The sequence below is a fragment of the Otolemur garnettii genome, unplaced genomic scaffold, assembly GCF_000181295.1.
Source record: "Otolemur garnettii isolate 467f Iridium unplaced genomic scaffold, OtoGar3 scaffold00067, whole genome shotgun sequence".
NCBI classification, from domain to species: Eukaryota; Metazoa; Chordata; class Mammalia; order Primates; family Galagidae; genus Otolemur; species Otolemur garnettii.
This window is the reverse complement of record NW_003852462.1, coordinates 158,765-177,171: the sequence shown is the minus strand read 5'-3', so window position 1 is coordinate 177,171 and position 18,407 is coordinate 158,765. Positions and strand designations below refer to the sequence as shown.

General features: G+C 57.2%; 2 protein-coding genes across 4 annotated transcripts in view; both read left to right on the top strand.

Moving 5' to 3' along the window:
• CUNH1orf159 (chromosome unknown C1orf159 homolog) overlaps positions 1-10,832 on the top strand; it is an 18,835-nt gene extending 8,003 nt beyond the window's left edge. The window contains exons 3-11 of the mRNA XM_023515255.1: positions 1,024-1,140; positions 1,575-1,668; positions 3,590-3,665; positions 5,543-5,638; positions 5,924-5,989; positions 7,242-7,376; positions 7,872-7,897; positions 7,981-8,011; positions 9,234-10,832. Of these exons, the coding sequence (XP_023371023.1) occupies positions 1,597-1,668; positions 3,590-3,665; positions 5,543-5,638; positions 5,924-5,989; positions 7,242-7,376; positions 7,872-7,897; positions 7,981-8,011; positions 9,234-9,328 (597 nt within the window). The 5' untranslated portion in view covers positions 1,024-1,140; positions 1,575-1,596 and the 3' untranslated portion in view covers positions 9,329-10,832. The remainder of the gene's footprint in view (positions 1-1,023; positions 1,141-1,574; positions 1,669-3,589; positions 3,666-5,542; positions 5,639-5,923; positions 5,990-7,241; positions 7,377-7,871; positions 7,898-7,980; positions 8,012-9,233) is intronic.
• Positions 10,833-13,286: 2,454 nt separating this feature from the next.
• Positions 13,287-18,407, top strand: RNF223 (ring finger protein 223). 3 transcript variants are annotated; one of them, XM_003793177.3, is made up of 2 exons: positions 13,287-15,557; positions 17,215-18,407. In XM_003793177.3, exon 2 carries the CDS (start codon positions 17,219-17,221, stop codon positions 17,936-17,938), a length of 720 nt encoding a protein of 239 aa, XP_003793225.1. In that variant the 5' UTR covers positions 13,287-15,557; positions 17,215-17,218; the 3' UTR covers positions 17,939-18,407. The 3 variants fall into 3 exon arrangements, with proteins under 3 accessions (XP_003793225.1, XP_012662675.1, XP_023371020.1); XM_012807221.2 differs by having other exon boundaries at positions 17,210-18,407; XM_023515252.1 differs by lacking the exon at positions 13,287-15,557 and adding an exon at positions 16,205-16,671 and having other exon boundaries at positions 17,210-18,407.

The following is an 18,407-nucleotide window of genomic DNA, read 5'->3' as shown; positions in this document are numbered from 1 at the left end:
AGTCTCCTGCCTCCGCCTCCCAAGTAGCTGGGACCACAGGTGCCCGCCACAACACCCGGCTATTATTTGGTTGCAGCCGTCATTGTTGTTTTGTTGGGCTCGGGCTGGGGATTCGAACCCGCCACCTTAGGTGTACGTGGCTGGTGCCTTAGCCGGTTGAGCTATAGGCGCCGAGCCGGCTATTTACTTTTCTCATCCCAATATGGTGTCTCTCATGTCTTCTTCCATCACAAAAGCAGAACACTTTTTTTTTTTTTTTTTTTTTGAGACAGAGTCTCTCTCTGTCACCCTGGTAGAGTGCCATGGCATCACAGATCACAGCAACCTCAAACTCCTGGGCTCAAGTGATTCTTATCCCTCAGCCTCCTGAGTAGCTGGGAGTATAGGCACCTGCCATAATACCTGGCTATTTTTAGAGATGGGGGTCCCACTGTTGCTCAGGCTGGTCTGAACCTGTGAGATCAAGCAATCCACCCGCCTTGGCCTCCCAGAGTGCTGGGATTATAGGCATGAGCCACCACACCTGGCCAGAACACTTTATTGAGACAGAATCTCACTCTGTTGCTAGGGCTAGGTTGCCTGAGCGTCATAGCCCACAGCAACCTTGGTCTCTTAGACTCAAGGAATCCTCCTGCCTTATCCTCCCGGAGTGTTAGGCTTATAGGCATGAGCCACCACACCTGGCTCCAAATCAGAAAACTTTTAAGAGGAGGGTCCCTGATGGGCTTGTGTCCCCAGAGGCACCCTTATAGCCCTACAGGAAGCCTGCCTGGGTCAAAATGCCCTGGATGTGAATTGGGGTTTCACTGGGATGGAGTGTGTATCTGTATCTCAGAAGGACAGGTGCAGTTGACCTCTGCTTCTAAGATCCAACTGAACCCAAGGGTGGTGCAGCCATTCAGACTGGTCCTGCTTCCCAGGTCAGACACTGTTGGAGGAAGGACTGAGCCCATCCTGAGTTCACATGGCCCCTGCAGGCCATGGCTCTTGGGTGGGCCACTGACCAGCCACCTTGCCTTACAGCCTGGACCATAGGTCTGCAGGGCTCTGCTTAGGCCCATGAACTTCAGCGGAGCTGACCACTGACCACTCACGGTGGGCAAGGGCCTGATGTTAGTGGCTCCCACCCTGGAAGGGCAGGTAAGGCCTGTACCTGGGCACTATCCCTGCTGTGAAAGGGGGGGATCTGTTGTACCTCTGGTGCCTTCTTCCCTGTTGGCTCACCCTAATTTTGTCCAATCCCCATTGCAGGCTCTGCTTCCACCAGTTTGCCCCTCCCCTTGTAGCACCTCCCCTTTGCAGGCCCCATCCCCTCCCACTTTGCCCCCACAGGCCCTGCCTTCCCTACTTTGTCCTTCCCTTTTCAGGGCCTGCTTTCCCTTTTGCCCCTCCCGCTTCCAGACCCTGCCCTCCTCCTTTGCCCTTCCCCTTGTAGACCTGGCCCTCTCTACCTTACCCCTTTCTCTCTCAAGCCCCCCTCCCAATTTGCCCCTGCCTTACAGGCCCTGCCCTCCCCACTTAACTCCTCCCCTTACAGGCCCCATCCTCCTCCCACTTTGCTCCTCCTCTTACAGGCCCTGCACTCCTGCTCCCCACATGGCACTGCAGCACCTCACCCTCCTGGCTGGCCTTCTGGTGGGAGTTGCCAGCAAGTCCACCGAAAGCATGGTAAGGGCTCCTGTCATGTGTCCAACTGTCCACTTCAGGAAGTTAATTTGGAGCCTCTGTTAAGGGCAGTGTACCTTGTAATTTTTAGGGAGTCACTGATGTCTCAGTCCTGGAGACGCTGACCTCATCGAAGGCAGCAAATGTACTGTTCTTTTCTACTCTCTAGAAATTTCTCTTTTTGCCAAATTGGACCTGTTGCCATGGCTGAACTAGTGTCTCTATAGACCTACCTCTGCTGGAACTGGCCAGAGCCCTGAGCCGCCTGCTGTGTCACCACCTGCTCAAGAGAGGGGCAGCGTGGGGCAGGGGCCCTTACGCAGGCATCCCAAATCCTGCTGGGAATGGCTTTGCCAGGCAGTGACACAACACTAGTGCACTGAGCTTTGGTGTCTGGCTTTGCAGGTTGGGGTGGACGGCAGGAGTGGAGGCACCTTGCTGGCTAGGGAGTTTCTTGTCAGAAACTAGGCCACATGGACTTGGGCCCCTCCCTGGTGGTGACACTTTCAGATCCCCTCAATAAACAGCTTTGCTGTTTAATACATTCAGGTCATGAGAAGCAAAAGCCCACCTCTGATAAACATGCTGAGGTTGCCCTGGACATTCCCCTCACCCAGGCCTATCTACCCTGCCCTGTGGCTGGGGCATGGCCCTTTGCACAAGCCATAAATGCCAGCACTGAGCAGATCAGGGCTGTACGTGGACATAGCAGGTGTGAGTTCGTCCCTCCCAGAATGTTGGCCCGGCTGGGGCACTTTCTCTATGGGGCCAATCTGGAAATCCCCGACCGAGGGCCTGCAACCTATGCTGTGGTGTTGGGGGCATGGGGCAGACACTGGGTGCCAGCCTCCCTGGCCCTCACCAGAGGCATCAGGGTGACCTGTGGGTTCATGTTTCCTCCCAGTCTAGAAAAATGAGTTTCATTTTCCCACAAAGGAATCTTTAAAATTGGCTTCAGCAGAGCTTAGCAGATAGGCCTTAAGGGGACAAGAAGGAAGAAACTCCACAGGAGTGCAGGCAGCTGGGAGTGCCAGGGCTGGGACACTTTCCCTGCCCATGGACGGGAAGAATGATTTTTTTTCACCATTGCTAGATTCACAGCTGAAGCATCTGTAACGAAACCAGATTAGCAATAAAAATCACTTCATGAGGAACTTGTGGGGAAGAAATAGGGAAGCCTGTGTCTTCAAAGCTAAGTCTGATGCAGAAAGGAGCAGCCTTCGAGGAGAGTGCTGGGATGCAGCAAGTCCCTTTGTCTTTAGAGATGAGGATAGCTCAGGGAAGGGCACCTCCCTGGTAGCTTCAGGGGAGAAGGACAAAAAGGCCAAAGGGCCCTTTCTGCTTCTGATTTTTCCTCAAGTGCCGAGGGCTCATATTTGACATAGTGTGACTTGAGCCCTGTCACCCATGACACTTCTGGCGTCTAAGTCAGAGTCTGGATGGACTTGGGAGGCACAGCTTAGACCAGCCCCGAGAGTCAAGTCTCTTTCCTGGCCTCTGGGAGTCTGGGGGCTGCTGTGGGTATGCTGGATAGGTCCAGTCACCGCTTGGTGGTCTGTTCAGGCCTCAGACTCATCGGTCACATGCCCTGTCCTTGAGGGCACCCAGGGCCCGCAGGGAAAAGAAGAGGCAGGAATGTGTGGGGTGCAGGCTGCAAGTAGGTGTGTCTAAGCTCCAGCTTCTTCCAGTATCTGTACCTTCCCTGGGCTTTGGCCAAGGTTTGCTTGTGGGGCTGACTACACAGGGCTCCAGCAGAGGTGTGTGGGTAGCCACAAGTCCCTGCCTCACTTGTGGGCCAGCAGGGTTTGGAGGGCCACCACTTCTGCCTCCAGAAAAGGCTGGACCCATGGTTGTCAGGACATGCTTGCAAGACACCTTTGCCCCTTGGGTGCGTATTATAGTCTCACATCCATCTTCCCTCCAGCCCCAGGAGCCTGAGTGCTGTGTGGATGTGGTGGATGTCAACGCTACCTGCCCAGGCACAAGTCTGTGTGCCCCAGGTAAGCCACTTTGTCACAAGTAGACCCCAGACTGGCCACTGAGCTGCCAGTGTGGCACATCCCTTCCACCTCAATGAGAAGGACACCTGCTCAGGTGTGAGCCTGGGCTGGAGGTGCCAGGGGCAGCATAAGGCCACCTGAGGAGGGGGCCCATGAAGGAACATTCTGCAGAGGTAATGGGCCAGGCCAGGGACTGGGGGCTATTCTCATAGGTGATAATCTAGTAAAGTCTGGAGGGAGACCGGGGAGGTCAGGGAAGCAGCCCCACAGCTTGATGCACAGGATGGCCCACCACAAAGGGCGCTAGGCCAGTATTGGCCTGTGAGGCAGAGACCCCACTCCCTGGAAAGTTCTGGAGATCAAGAGGATGGGGCTGGTGGCAGCTCACAGTCTGGCAAGATGCCAGGAACACTCCTCAGCTGGTGCCTTCGGCAGAAGTCTGGGGCTATGGTAGATATGGGTGGGCAGCTTAGACCATCCCTCCAATGGCAGCCTCGGTGTTCTCCTATTGTGGCTCAGTCCACCCCCACAGGGAGAGCGGTATAAGCCCAGGGGGCTGTCCCCCAGGACATGGGGTAGGTGCCATGGGAGAAGGGTACCCTGGGAGTGGTGGAGGGATGTAAGAAGGCAGTAATGGCTTGGGATGAGGATGGGAGAGGAGGCAGAATGTGGCTCCTAAGGCAGAATGGGGGTGCAGACAGGAAAGGCTGTTCCTTGGACCCTCTGACAAGTCCTATAGCTGGGCCATTGCCATATCCCTTGGACCCTTGGTAAGCCTGGGTCCCTCTCGGTGCCCAAGGAGTGGCTGGGCCTGAGAGCAAGCAGGAGCTTCTGAAGGTCTGCAGGCCTAGGCAGCTCTGGGCACAGCATACAGGGTCGGCATTATCTGGTCACTTGACATGGGAGTGGGGCTCTGGAAAGGACTGCTGTGTTAATGCTGAGTTTTGTGCCCATGGGCCCCATGTTGCTTGGGTCTTGGCCAGAGACATTGAGTAGACAGCATGTACCTCCTTCTGGAGTCCACCAGCCCACCCACAACACCCAGGGGAAGGAGGAGCTGGACCCCGCTGAAGGGAGGCCTGTTTTTGACATGGCGCTGTTTCCAGGCTGGCCACACAGAGCAGCCTGGCCAGCAGTTGGGCATGGGCTCTCCTATGAGAGGCAGCACCAGGGCTCCACTGCATGTGGTGTTGGTTGGTGGGCTGCCCACCTCTGCAGGGCTTTCCACGTCCCAAGTATTTAGACAGAATGTCAGCAACGTTCACCTTGACGGGCCCAGGGTATGTGGCTCACCCTCTCCCTGCTGCATCCCTGCTGCCTACGGCCACTCTGTGTTGATAGCAGCAGATATTTATAGAATATGCATCTGCTCAGCTCTGACCAAACATTAGGGATGTCAGAAAAAGTAAAGATGTGTGACTCAATTATTGCCCTGCCCACTCACAGGGCCTAGGCAGGCCCTTCCAGGATGTGTGTGGCTTGGCCCAGGGAATCCCCAGAGAGACCCCCGGGGTACAGGGGCAGCAGATGGGCCTCAGGTCAACTAGGGAATGCCCAGTGTGTGAGGCAGGGGCTCTGGGCCCTAGAGATTTGGTCCTGAGTGAGGGTGGGCAGTCAAGCCGTGGTGTGAGGAGGCTCTGGTCCAGAGCATGAGGCCCAGGCAGCACCTCTTTAGTTGGAATTTGTCTCAGCCCTGAGCCCTCTCCTGGGATGGCCAGTGTGGGACCAGGCCCTCCTACAGGTGAGCCTGTCCACTTCTGCAGTGCTCTAGGGTCTTTGAAGGGAGTTATTCCACAGTCTTAGAGGTTGAGTCTTAGAAGGCCGTGAACTGACACACATTTTGCTTTGGCTGAGACATTCCTGCCTCCCCTGCACAGGCTGCTACAGGCACTGGAACGCGGACGGGAGCACCAGCTGCCTCCAGTGCCAGAATGGAACCACTCTGGCCCACAATGGCTCTGAGTGCAGAAGCCGTACGTGCCCCCAAGGATCCCCAGCAGCTTGGGAGAAACCGTGGGGTTGAGGTCTTTGTCCCCACGGTAGTAGGGTTGGCCCCACTACACCCTGCAGGCCCTGTCCTCCTGTGAGCATCCTAGGAGCTCTCTCCTCTCAAGTCTCTGTGGATGGCTTGTGTTGAGGGCTGCTCTGCCCCAGTGGCCACCTTGCTTCCACATTTCTGGCCTGGGATCCCAGGTCATACTTGGGAGTCTGTGGTGGGGTCCATGAGGCCAGCCCCTCCCACAGTGCTTCTTCTGCAGTTGCTGGCCAGGGCGCGCCATTCCCCATGAACAGGAGCACAGGGACCCCTGGGTGGCCACATTTAGGTAAGTTTCAGCTCCCAGGCCAGGCTACCTCTGCCCAGATCCTGGGATTGGGGTGGTTCTTATAGCAATGGCCAGCACAGACCCTGAGACTTGCTGCCAGCCACAGCCAGGCCACATCCATGGCCATGCTCCCTCAGGCCCAGCCCAGAGCACTGTGTGGCAGAGCCCTGGTCAGGAAGCAGGGCCATAGGGAGTCCAGCTGGCATGGGCATGGTATCCCTGCATGTCCAAAGGGCCGTGGTTACAGAAGTGATTGTATCTACACCACACGCTTTCATGCTCACACTCGACACTGCTTGGGCTACCTCTGCCTCTCCATGCCACTGGCCCAAGTGCCTCAGTTGCAGGAAGGCCAGGTGGGCTCTCCAAAGTCCTTCTGCTAGTTAGGGGCTCTTCCAGGGTGCAGGGCTCTCAGGAGACTGTTTGCAAATGCGTGTGCCATGTAAAAAGGCTCACCACCCCGCCTGGGCCTGGGGATATCCACACCTCTGGGTGGATGTGTCCCTCCCTTGGACCCTACTTGAGATGCAGGTGTGGACAGGTAAGTGGGAGTGTGCTGGGCTGTGGGGTTTGGTGTCCAGGCAGAGGGCTGGGTGCAGTCAGCAGGGAGCCTATGCAGGGTGAGGTTTCCTCTGTGGCAGTGATAGGGTCATATCACCCTAGACCCTCATCCCTTAGCAAAGAATCTGCTGGACTTGGAGCCCTGCCCAGGGGCTCTGTGGAGGGCTGTGCCCATACCTCATCAGAAAAAGGACTTGTGCTGTAAGCTGGCCTCAGGTCCTGCAGGTCTTAGAGTAGAAGGAACATAGGTGGGCCCTGGGTGCCTGTGCACAGTCCCCAGTTTGGCAAACACTCCTGCATCTTGAGGCCAGAGGCACCTGTAAGCCCATCCAGTGGACTGTCACTGTCCAGTGCTCTTGGGCACCAGGAAGCCCCAAGCAGGAAAATCTGAGTGGCAGCAGGCCTCTGATGAGTGCCGAGGGCCCTGAATCAGTGCCGAGTCCCAGGAAGAGGCACCAGGGAGGTGTCTCCTACAAACCTGGCCTGGGCCAGCCCCTGTGCCATTCTCAGCGTCCCAGTGGCCTATTAGATCACCTGAAGCCAGGAGGGGCACATTTACCCAGGGTGTGGCAGCTCTAGTCAGGTATGCAGTCTTCCTTCCTTGGCAGGCTCCAGTCTCTCACCCAGGGTGTGGGGAGGAGCCAGGGGCCACCCACCCCCCAAGGCCACTCAGCTGCCTGCTTGCCTGCAGGGGGCCCTCATGTGGCAGCCTCACTCTTCCTGGGGACGTTCTTCATCAGTTCGGGCCTGATCCTCTCTGTGGCTGGGTTCTTCTACCTCAAGCGCTCTAGCAAGCTGCCCAGGGCCTTCTACCGGAGGAGCAAAGGTGATCAGTGTGTGCCCAGGCAGGGTGTGGGGCCTGAGTTGTCAGCAGGTGTAAGGCTGGCAGGGACCCAGTGGGCCTGTGGCTGGGGATGGCCAGGTCTAAAGCAGACTGGCAAGAGGGCCTTGGGGGAAGGGGGTGACAGCATGGGGCCCTGGCATCACTTACTGGACAAGCTTCCATGGGGATCTGGGTGGTTTCTGTGCTAATGGCATTGGTGCTGTTCTCAGCACCTGTGATTTCCAAGGAGGCCCCATTTTGGGGGTCCCAGCAGCCATTGTGAGGGGCTGGGAGGAGTAGGGACCAGGTGGCTCTCAGCTTCTGTGGCTGTTGCATCCCCTCCCCTCCCCTGAGGTCAAGGGTGGCCTGGCTGGTGTATAGGAGCGGCCTGGGTCTGAGGGCCTTTGCAGTCTGTGTTGCTGGGTGACTTCGCCTGGGGCAAACAGTTTTTGTCCTCTACTGCTGTGGCCCTTGGTAACGCCCTTTCCTCTCCCACAGCCCCAGCCCTACAGCCTAGTGAAGCTGTAAGTAATCGGGTCACCTGGGCTGGTCCTCAGGCTGTTACGCATGCAGGCCTTCTTCATGGTGCCTTTTTCTTCTTTTCAAGGCTGCGATGATCCCCCCACCTCAATCCTCAGGTAAACAACAGCTGTTACATGCCCTGCAGTTTCTTGTCTCTGGGCTGGTTTGTCCCCCCCCCACACAGACACCTGCCTCTGGAGTCTCAGCTACCCTCCTCATGTCTTCAGGGGACCATTCCACGGGGCAGGCAGGGCCAGGCTGGGCTTGGCAGTGTCCTCTGGGCCTTCCCTTTCATTCCTCAGATGTTGTATTTGTGGGAAGAGACTCTACCTGAGCCAGATCCTCTTTGTTTCTCCTATACTTTCTCCAGGTCCCAGGTGGACTGAGATGTGGGAGAGCAGCCAGGTCCCACTGTCCTGACAGCCCTCCCAAGTAGGGCTATGTGGGGTTGGGAAGGCCATGAGTTGGCCTCGTGAGGACCCACATTACAGAAGAGGCCAGGAGCACAGAGAGGGGCTCCCATAGCTACACAGTCATAGCCATGTGCAGGGCTCACTTGGCCTCCTTTCTGCTGTGCAGAGGTCTGGCATGTCCTCCTTTTTCAGGGACAAAGCTAGACCTACCCATTCCACAGAGCACTTGAGATTTCCTGGAGCACTCTTATTTTTGGCACTTTGAGTATCTTGTGACCCAAGTGTCCTGGTGCTGCCATAACAAAGCACCACAAACTGGGTTATGTGAACATAATACTTTTAATCTCTGACAGTTCTGGAGGCCAGGAGTTAGAGATTAAGGTGTGTGGGGTGGGGACATTCCCTTGAGGACCCTAAGCAAGGCCTCTTGTCCCAGCCCTGCTTCCTCCTCACATATCTCTCTTCTCTGTCATCCTCTTCAAAGGACACTGGTCATTGGATTTACTCAAGCAATCCAGGACTATCTCATCTGAGGTCCTAATTGAACCACATCTGTAGAGACACTTTGTCTAAATAGGGTCACATTCCCAGGGCTTAGGGCTCAGGGCTCAGGATATGGTCAAACCTTTGTAGGGTACCATCCAGCCTCCTGCAATGCACAATGCATGACTGACACCTCTGCCTTTTAGGGTAGCTCAGGTTACCTTGTCCAGGGCCAAGAGCTTAGCCCTGGGGTCTGAATGAGAGGAAACAGCTGAGTCAGGCTTGCTGGAGCATTTATAGGACACTACCTTTTCTCAGGCTAGAGGTCCATGGGGGCCCTAGGGACAGAGGAGTGTCCTCCCTGGCCAGAATACACATGCCCCAGGCCTGCTCACTGCCCCCCTGTCCAGGCGCCCTCTGACCCAGCCTGTCTCTGTTTCAGTGCGGAAACCACGCTATGTCAGGCGCGAGCGGCCCCTGGATAGGGCTGCAGACCCCACTGCCTTCTCGGTGGAGGCCCGCGTCAGTAATGTGTGACCCAGAGGCACCTGACTGCAACACCCTGCTCAGCAGACACTGCCGAGACCCTCAGTGGGGAGCCAGCACACAAGGGCCAGCACTGCCCAGGGCTGGATGGGCCTAGACACAGCCTTCCGCTCTGGGCCCGTCCAGACTGATGCTGTACGGAAACCTGGTCGCATGGAGGTCCCTGCTTCCTGCCCACAGCTGCTTGGTTTACAGGTTGGGGGCAGGTGTCTTATGGGACCTCAGGCTGGGAGTGAGGCCCCCACACCTCAGCCCAGATGCAGGCCTGATCCAAGTGGCCAAAACTTGCACAGCCTCAAGGCTGCCAGCTTGCCCAGGGCTAGTCTGTCCCTTTCAACCCTACCCAGGCCTGGTCGTCCCTGAGACCTCTGAGAGGAGGGGCCCGCATCTTCCAGCTAGTGGGGAGGACACAACCTGGGAACCAGCCACAAGGCAGAGATGCCTCTGGGCTATCCTTTTCATGGCCACAGGTGTGTCCCACCTATAGTATGATACCCTCTGGAGCTGCAGGATTGCCTTTCCTAGTCTCCCGCTGGCCTCTTTCTGCTTTTAAGGGGGAAAGTCCTCTAGGCTCTGCTGTCCAGTGATCCCTGTGCCTGGGTCAGTCCTTATCCCGCAGCTGGTCAAAGTTGGACACCTACAGAAACATGCCCACCTACAGGCCCTCCCTTCAAACCTCACAGGTCTCAGGCCTTGCTGGATCTGCGGAGGCCATAATGGCTGGGGGCCCAGGCCCTGGGGTTTCCGGCCGGCTGTCTGGCTACCAGGTGCCGTCCTACAAGATTCTGGGTGGCTGGTGGCTGAGCAAGGAACCTTTGTGGCACCTCCCACACTTGGCTCAGTGCTCTGCTGTGGGTCCCAGGTCCTTGCTCTATTGGCATCATCTTTTTTATCATCTGGTCCATCTGTGAGGGGGCCTAGCTGGGGCCCCATGTTCTTCTGCACAATGAGCAGTGGGTCGGGGGTACCCACATAAAGCCATGTACACTGGGTTCAGAGCTGCTTCAGGACCCTCTGTTCTGTTTAAGTGCAGGTGGGGGGAATAAATTCCCAGCAGGCCTGGGCCCCCACCATGTGTTGGGGATAGGGAGACAGGCAGAGTAGAGAAGAGCCCTTGGCAGGTCTGGGACACCCCATCTGCTCCCTGGTAAGTGGGCCTAAAAGCCATGAGCACAGGGTACCCCAACCCCTCACATCCTCTGCTACAGCCCATTCCCCAAAGCAGCTTCACCTTACTCTATGGGGCTGCCCCCAATCTGTCTCCTGACAGTGGGACAACCCCCTACTCATACCTCAGATGGGACAGAATATGGGTTATTTTGGGGGGCATTTCTATAAACTGACGAGGCCTGGTAGGGGATGCAGATAGGATGTCACAGGGCTTCCTGAGCAGCCCCTGGAGGAGCTGCAAATGGGTAGTTTGGTGAGAGCAGAGTCCTCTGCTTCCTGGCACCTCTGAGCCCCGCAGTTGCTTCCCAAGCTCAGGGATAGACAGCTTTTTTTTTTTTTTTTTTTAGTATAAACAAATTTAATGACCAAATGATAGCCTGGTCAAAAACGTGCATCACCAAGGGCTGATCCCTGTACTAGGAAAGAACTCTCGCAAGCACCTAAGACTTGACAAATAGTTCTTTTTTTTTTAAGAGACAGAGTCTCATTTTGTCGCCCTCAGCAGTGCTGTTGCACCACAGCTCACAGCAACCTCTAGCTCTTGGGCTTAGGTAATTCTCTTGCCTCAGCCTCCCAAGTAGATAGACAGCTTTTTGGAAGGGCTGGGGGCATGGAACTGCTAACCAGTGGTGGGACTGATGAGGAGGACAGCACAGGCCTGGCCTGGCCTCGCCTCTGATCATTGAGGGCCTGCATAGAGCCACCCTGCCCTCTGCTGGAAGGTCATGTCTTCAGATACCTGCACCCCTGCCCTTGCCATGGGAAGGCCATCCTGAGAGCTGCAGCTGTCAGGCACCTGGGGAATGTCCATTCTGCTCTGGGCCTGGCCCTAAGAAGTGTTGGGAGTGGCTTGGCGCCTGTGGCTCAAGTGGCTAAGGCGCCAGCCACATACACCTAAGGTGGTGGGTTTGAATCCAGCCCAGGGACCCGCCAAACAACAATGATGGCTGCAACCAAAAAATAGCCTGGCGTGGCAGGCGCCTGTGGTCCCAGCTACTTGGGAGGCGGAGGCAGGAGACTCGCTTGAGCCCAGGAGTTGGAGGTTGCTGTGAGCTGTGATGCCACAGCACTCCACCCAGAGGTTGACAGCTTGAGGCTCTGTCTCAAAAAAAAAAAAAAAAAAAAAGAAGTGTTGGGAGCAAGGCACCTCTAGGCAAGGCATAGGACAGGAATAACCACCAGGGAGCGCCTACCACCCTGGCCAGCCCATAGCCTTGCAGAGCTGCCAGGTTCCCTCAGGGCTTTAGCAGTCCACAGGGGTCTTGGTCTTGACAGGGCCTGGCAGTGCAGGGTGGGAGGCTGAGCCTTTGCAACTCCCAAAGGCTCTTGGCCACCTAGGTGGCCTGCCTTGTACCTGTGTGCCGCTGGGGCAGGTTACCCTGGCCAGGCTGAGCCTCCTCTTGGTATTGGGGCAGGGGGTCTTCAGTATGATTTCTGTCAAGACAGATTTTGGCAGCACCAGGGTAATAGCCAGTGAGGTCTCCAGAACCCACAGGGAGGGGCCTGGGGCTGCAGAGAACCCACTTTCCCACATCAGCTGAGTGGGCTGGGCCTGGACTTTGCCACCATGGGCACTGCTCATCCCCTGTGCAGGACAGGGTGACCACATAGCAACTTCACCATCCTTGAAGCCCATGGAGAAGAGTGAAGGATACCACAGTGGCTGTCAGTCTGGGCAGGGAAGCTGGGGCTCTAGAGGGCTGGGAGGGGCTTCTCTCCAGGCTGGAGGCAATACTGAGAGCCTAGCACCCACAGCTCTGCTGCTGGGCTGCCAGGGCCCTGCTGCACATCTGTGATGGGAAGTCCCTAGACTCATCCCTGCAGAGTTTGCCTGTGAGGAGGGAGGCAAGGGCTGAGGTGGGAGGGCAAGATGCCCTCGGCCTGGGTGGCGCCTGTGGATCAGTGGGTAGGGCGCTGGCCCCATATACTGAGGGTGGCGGGTTCAAGCCCAGCCCTGGCCAAATTGCAACAACAAAAAAATAGCTGGGCGTTGTGGTGGCGCCCATACTCCCAGCTACTTGGGAGGCTGAGGCAAGAGAATCGCCTAAGCCCAGGAGTTGGAGGTTGCTGTGAGCCGTGTGATACCACAGCACTCTACTGAGGGTGACAAAATGAGACTGTCTCTATAAGAAAAAAATAATGCCTTCAGTCTTCTGGAAACCTCCCCTCTGGGGCCTGCCAGGCCCATTCTTACTCTTAATTCTGAGTCCTCTCCACCTTACACCTAGTGGCCCTAAACTGAAAACCCAGGGGTCTTGGGTTTTCAACATGGCTGCTTCTGTATCCTTCCCTGCAGCTGGTCCCCACAGCTATCTCCATGGCCAGCCCCCTACTTGCTCATGACTTTTTTTTTTTGAGACAGTCTCAAGCTGTCACCCTGGGTAGAGCGCTGTGGTGTCATAGCTCACAAGAACCTCAAACTCTTGGGCTCAGTAGATCCTCTTGCTTTAGTTTTTCTATTATTTATTATTTTTTTGAGAGAGTTTCATCATGTTGCCCTAGGTAGAGCACTGTGGTGTCACAGTTCACAGCAACCTCCAACTCTTGGGCTTAAGCGATTCTCTTGCCTTAGCCTCCCAAACAGCTCAGACCACAGGTGCCTGCCACAACCCCCAGCCATTCCTTGGTTGCAGTTGTCATTGTTGTCCTGCAGGCTCAGGCTGGATTCAAACCTGCCAGCTCTGGTGCATGCTGCCAACACCCCAGCCATCGAGCCAGTTTTTCTGTTTTTAGTAGAGGTGGGGTCTTGCTTTTTGCTCAGGCTGGTCTCAAACAATCCACCTGCCTTGGCCTCCCAGAGTGCCAGAGTGAGCCACTGCGCCTGGCCTTGCTCACAGCTCTTACTGGGCAGCAGTAGTCTACAAAAGACCAGCAGTGCTGGGCCTGATGGTGGCATGGCCAGGGCATCAGGCTGGCTGTGGACAATGCTCTCTCTGCTGGGCATGGAGGATGGTACTGGCCAGCCCTCCCCTTACCTGGAGGGTGGCACCAAGGAACATTGGGGCAAAGGCTGGACCTGAGTACAGCCCACACCTCTACACACCTAGGCCCAGGCCCGGAGCCAACTGAGTCAGCAATGGATAGGCAGATAAGCCGAGTGGTCAGTAGGAGCTCCAGCCCAGGCCATGCAGCATAGAGGCTGGGCCTGAGGCAAGGAACCCAGCCTGGAGGGCCTTTGCCCACACTGGCTATACCCTGTCCCCTGGGCATGGGGCTTTGGAGTATAGGGGCTTTGAGCCAGGTTGGGGGATGGTCCTTAGAAGAGGTGAGCCCTCCTCCACTCACCTGGCCAAGGATGTCTATATCCAGTCTATGTCTGGGTGGGGGTCAGTGAGGGCCTTGTCCAGGGAGCCCATAGATATGGGGTCGAGGAGGAGACCCACAGGTACACACATCAGCACCCATGTTCCCTCATACATGTGTAGGTGGGGCTCAGCACATTGGTGCTTGCTTGCCTGCTATCATCTGGCCTGGACAGAGGGACCAGGTGGGCTGCCCACTGCCTGGATGTGTTGCTAAGTCCCTCCACTGCTCGCCTTTGAGCCTCCTGAGGTCTTATAGGTGTTGGCTGGAGTAAGGGGTAAGCCTGCCTCTGGCTGACCTGTGTGAGATCCAGACCCAAGACTGTACATTCCTCAGGCCTTCCATCACCCTTGCCTCTGGGCACTGACAGTTCACCAGGGAGCCCAGAGTGACCTCAGTGCTTGGATATTCCCAGGAGCCCTTGGGAGGATGTTCTCAGAGCAGTGGTGGGGACCCAGGCCACTTCCTGGAGGAACATGTGACCCAGAGTGATGATCTTGATGGAATCTGGGGCCCATCCTGCATGCCTAGGCTGGGGTTCACAGGGGCCCCCATAGAGCCCCCATTTGCCATTGAGTCCCCATACTCTCACAGAGTTCCCATACCTCCAAGGAGTACCCTGCATACACATGGAACCACAACCACACAGGGCCCATACATCAGCCTCTCATAAAGCCCCCACTCACCTGAATTCCCATCACCCAATCCCCTGGGCCCTGACCCCACCTCATAGTCTTGGCCTATTCCTGAACCCAGGGTACCCCCTTCCCCATGGCAGGGTCCTGGCCCTTGGGCTCCCCACACTGTAGCCCCCACAAGAGTCCAGGCCTTGGTACCAGGATGCCAGGGAACAATACTGAGGGTAGGGGCCCATGGGCCTGGGGCCGCAACTGAGATGGTGGTGGCTCCCTGAGGTCACTCTATGGGGTGGCTAGGCCCTCTGCCTCACCAGGATGGGGCTCTGCTCCCAGACATACCACTGTGACACCCCCATATCTTAGTCCTAGGCCCACACCCAACAGTGGGAACCCCTGGCCCCTGAGTTTGACCTGCTCTTGCATTGAGGTTCACTGTGCCTGACTGGACAGCAGAGATGTTTCAGAGAGGCATGGGGAGGGGCTGGGGCTATACCAGGCCCTCATGCACACGGTGGGCCACAGGGACAGTGGTGTCAATGACCTCTTTCTGGGGTTCAGGTAGGGTTCCTGCCAAGAGGCCCACTCAGGATCCCAGGGGCTCACAGAGACCTGGAACAGGGCAGATCTGCTTCCAGAGGGGCAAGAGGGGCTTTGTTCAGGCATCCAGACCTACCCAGGCTACAGAGCTGGGCACTGACCTGGCCCCACCCAGCTCTGACCCTCAGCTGAATCCCGTCTGTGAGGGAGAGGACAGGCCAGCCAATCCCTGAGGCCCCAGACCGCACCCCTGGCCAGCCTGACCTGGAGGGTATAAATATACCTGCCAGGGCACCTCAGACAGCTTTGTACCTGGGAGAGCACAACATTCCCTGCCTCCACCCCCACCCCCACACCTGGTATAGAGCAGAGGCAGTGCCTGCCAGACCAGTGCCACAGGACAGCAGCTGGCAGCCACTCTGTGGAGAGAGACCTACCAGGTGTAGCACAGGCTGCCGGTCCTGGAGGAGAGGGAGTGAGCCCTGCTGGAGCCAGGAAGCCCAGAACTTTACAGCTTAATTGTGGATGGCCAAGAAGACAATGCTCAGAACCCACTGACCCCTGGCTGCCAGGTAAGAGTAGCTCAGCCTGTTCTCACCCCTTACCTATGCAGGCCCAGGGTAGGGCCCTGTTGTGGAAGGGTGGGGCTTGGTGCCAAGGAACTGGTTCTATCTGGTGCACAGGTGGGAGGAGGGCAGTCCCCTGACCCTGCCAAAGCTTCTGCCTGGCCCAAGGCTACTGCTGTTCCCAGGATGTCAAGATGTCACACATTGGGTACCTGGGGCACTTGTGACATCACATCGATATTGCTGTGACCCAGGTAGTCACAGTGATGTGGTCACACCTGAATCATTCCAACCCACCTGCCTGGGCCTGCCCGCAGTCTGGGTCAGGGCCAGGCAGTGTGAGGGGCACTTCTGGGGCCACTGCCTGGGCTCCATGACGTCCTATGGCTGGGGCTTTGGAATTCACAGAGACAATGAAAAATTGGTCACCCCCTGCCTGGGCACTTCCAGGGAGGACCCTGCTGACTTCTGCCTTCCTAGGATGGACCCCTAGGTGAGGGAGGGGTGGGAAGCAGGGCTGGCCCTGGTTAGCTGGGTGCCAGTATGGACTGCACCCAGAAGACAGAGCAGAGTCTCTAGAGCCCTTAAAAGTGGGAGCAGGCAGAGAGAAGAGACCCTGTGGGATGGACCAGAGGGCATGCCTAGGGCTGGTGCAGGACCCACCCCTGCCACAGCCACCAAACCCACATCTCCAGCCAGACACACTGGTCACATGGGGACTGAGATTAGAAGAAATCTTTAGGCCATTGGCCACTGTCCCTCTCTGTCTTCCTACAACCCCATGGGTTCTGCCCTGCCCCCAGCCCCAAAGACTTTGCCCTACCCTTGCATAGTTGCCCGCAAATGGGGCTTATAGCAACCAAACCTTGTCCCCCCACCCCACCTGGGGTGTCCACCTGGCCCAGAGCCACCAGCCTGCCTGAGGGCCCCACCCATAAGGGCCTGGATCCTGCTGGCTGCTGAGCTGTATGACCCAAACCTGAGTTGCACTTCCTACACTGAAGCTGCTCTGGGCCTCCCATGACATCAGCCCTGGACTCAGGCTTGTGGAGCCCAGGCACAAACATCAATGTTGTGGATCTTTGTCATCACCACCATTCTGTCTGGGCAGCAGGGCCAGGTGGGCAGTCAGTGTGACACCCTGTGTAAATGGCCTTCATCCCTGGGGCCCCTTCTGGGCCATGTACCCTGGGATGCTCACCCCTGGCATAGCCATGTGATGAGGTGGAGGTGACCAGGATTATACCTTGGGGGAAGGGCCTCTGGGACACAGATGGACCTTTCATGGAGGTACCCTCCATGAGGTCCTATGGCTGGGGCCTTAGAATTCACAGAGACAATGGAAAAAGTGCCTGGGCACTTCTAGGCAGGACCCTGGTGACTTCTGCCTTCCTAGGATGGACCCCTAGGTGAGGGAGGGGTGGGAGGCAGGGCTGGCCCTCATCAGCTGAGTGCCAATATAGACTGTGCCCAGAGGACAGAGCAGGGTTTCCAGGGCCCTGTGCCTGGCCAGACAACAGAGATGTTTCACAGAGGCATGGGACCCATCTCTGGGATCTTTGGGGTTGGAGCTGGGCAGAGGAGGAGGGAGAAAGAACAGACTGACCTCTCAGAAAGGAGGCAGCCTGTGGTCACTCACAGAGGTGTCTGCCCCATAGTGCAGAGCCATGTCATCAGGCCCGCATGTATGGCACACGGCTGTACCACCCCCTGGCCGAAGCAACTCCACAGCCTCTGGGCCCAGTTCCCCCAGCTCACCTGGCTCGGAGAAGGTGGCCTCTCCACTGGAGTGCTCCATCTGCTTCTCAGGCTATGACAACATCTTCAGGACACCCAAGGAGCTTACCTGCACCCACGTCTTCTGCCTGGAGTGTCTGGCCCGGCTGGCAGCTGCCCAGCCAGCAGGCCACCCTGGCAGTGAGGCTGTACCCTGCCCATTCTGCAGGAAGCCTACGGCCTTGCCACCTGCCGGGGCCCCAGCACTGCGTACCAGTCGCCAGCTGCAGGCCCGGATGCCAGTGCACCTGAGGCATGAGGAGCCAGTGTGGCTGGAGGGCACAAAGCTTTGCTGCCAGCCTCCACCTGCTACTCCTGGCCACACTTCTGGCTTCATGTGTGTGGATGTGGGCTTAAGAAAGCCCTCTGAGACCACCATGCCTGAACCAGCCCCTGCTCCTGTCCGACATTGGGCCTGCCTGGCCCGCTGCTGGGCACGCTGTGGGGACTGGAGGCGCATGGCCCTGGTCTCAGCCCTGCTGCTGCTGCTCTTCTGCCTGGTGCTCTGGCCCGTGCAGTGTGCACTTAAGACCGGAAGCCTGCGCTGCCTACCCCCACGACCCACAGCCACAGCCAGTGCCTTCTCCCTTAGGCCTTTGGCCAATGACTAGGGTCACCAGCCTGTGCCCAGGTTAGCCATCCCACCCAGCTCCACAGTGAGCCCCCCACTGACAAGGCTCAAGGACACAGCAGCCACTGGAAACCTGTCCTCAAGAGAGAGCACATCTTAGAGGACCCCATCTGGGCCCCACCAAGACCTGTATCCCATTCAGCTGCCCCTCACCCTTTGAGGCCAGGTCCTGATGGGATGTACAAAAGGATCCCCAAAGCCTTGAAGAACCACAGGATGCCCCGGGCTCAGGAGAGGAGTCCAGACCCTCCCTCCCCTCCCTGTGCTGACTTTTTACCCCCAGGCAGGGCTGGCCCCTCTGTTGGGTGGGGCTGTCAGTCTTGCCCTCCAAAAAGACTGAGGGACAGAGAGTGGAGGCAGGGCAGTCTCCCAGTGTTGAGATGACTGTATAAACTTCCTAGATGCTCCTCTCAGCTTTGAGAGTTGTAGGTTTTAAAATAAATTATTTG

What these genes read in the sequence shown, in the direction of transcription:
- RNF223 (XM_023515252.1), top strand. Translation starts at nt 16,621, where the DNA reads ATGTTGTGGATCTTTGTCATCACCACCATTCTGTCTGGGCAGCAGGGC. An exon ending in TGTCTGGGCAGCAGGGCCAG is followed by an intron (nt 16,672 to 17,209) that starts GTGGGCAGTCAG and finishes TCTGCCCCATAG; the next exon opens with TGCAGAGCCATGTCATCAGG.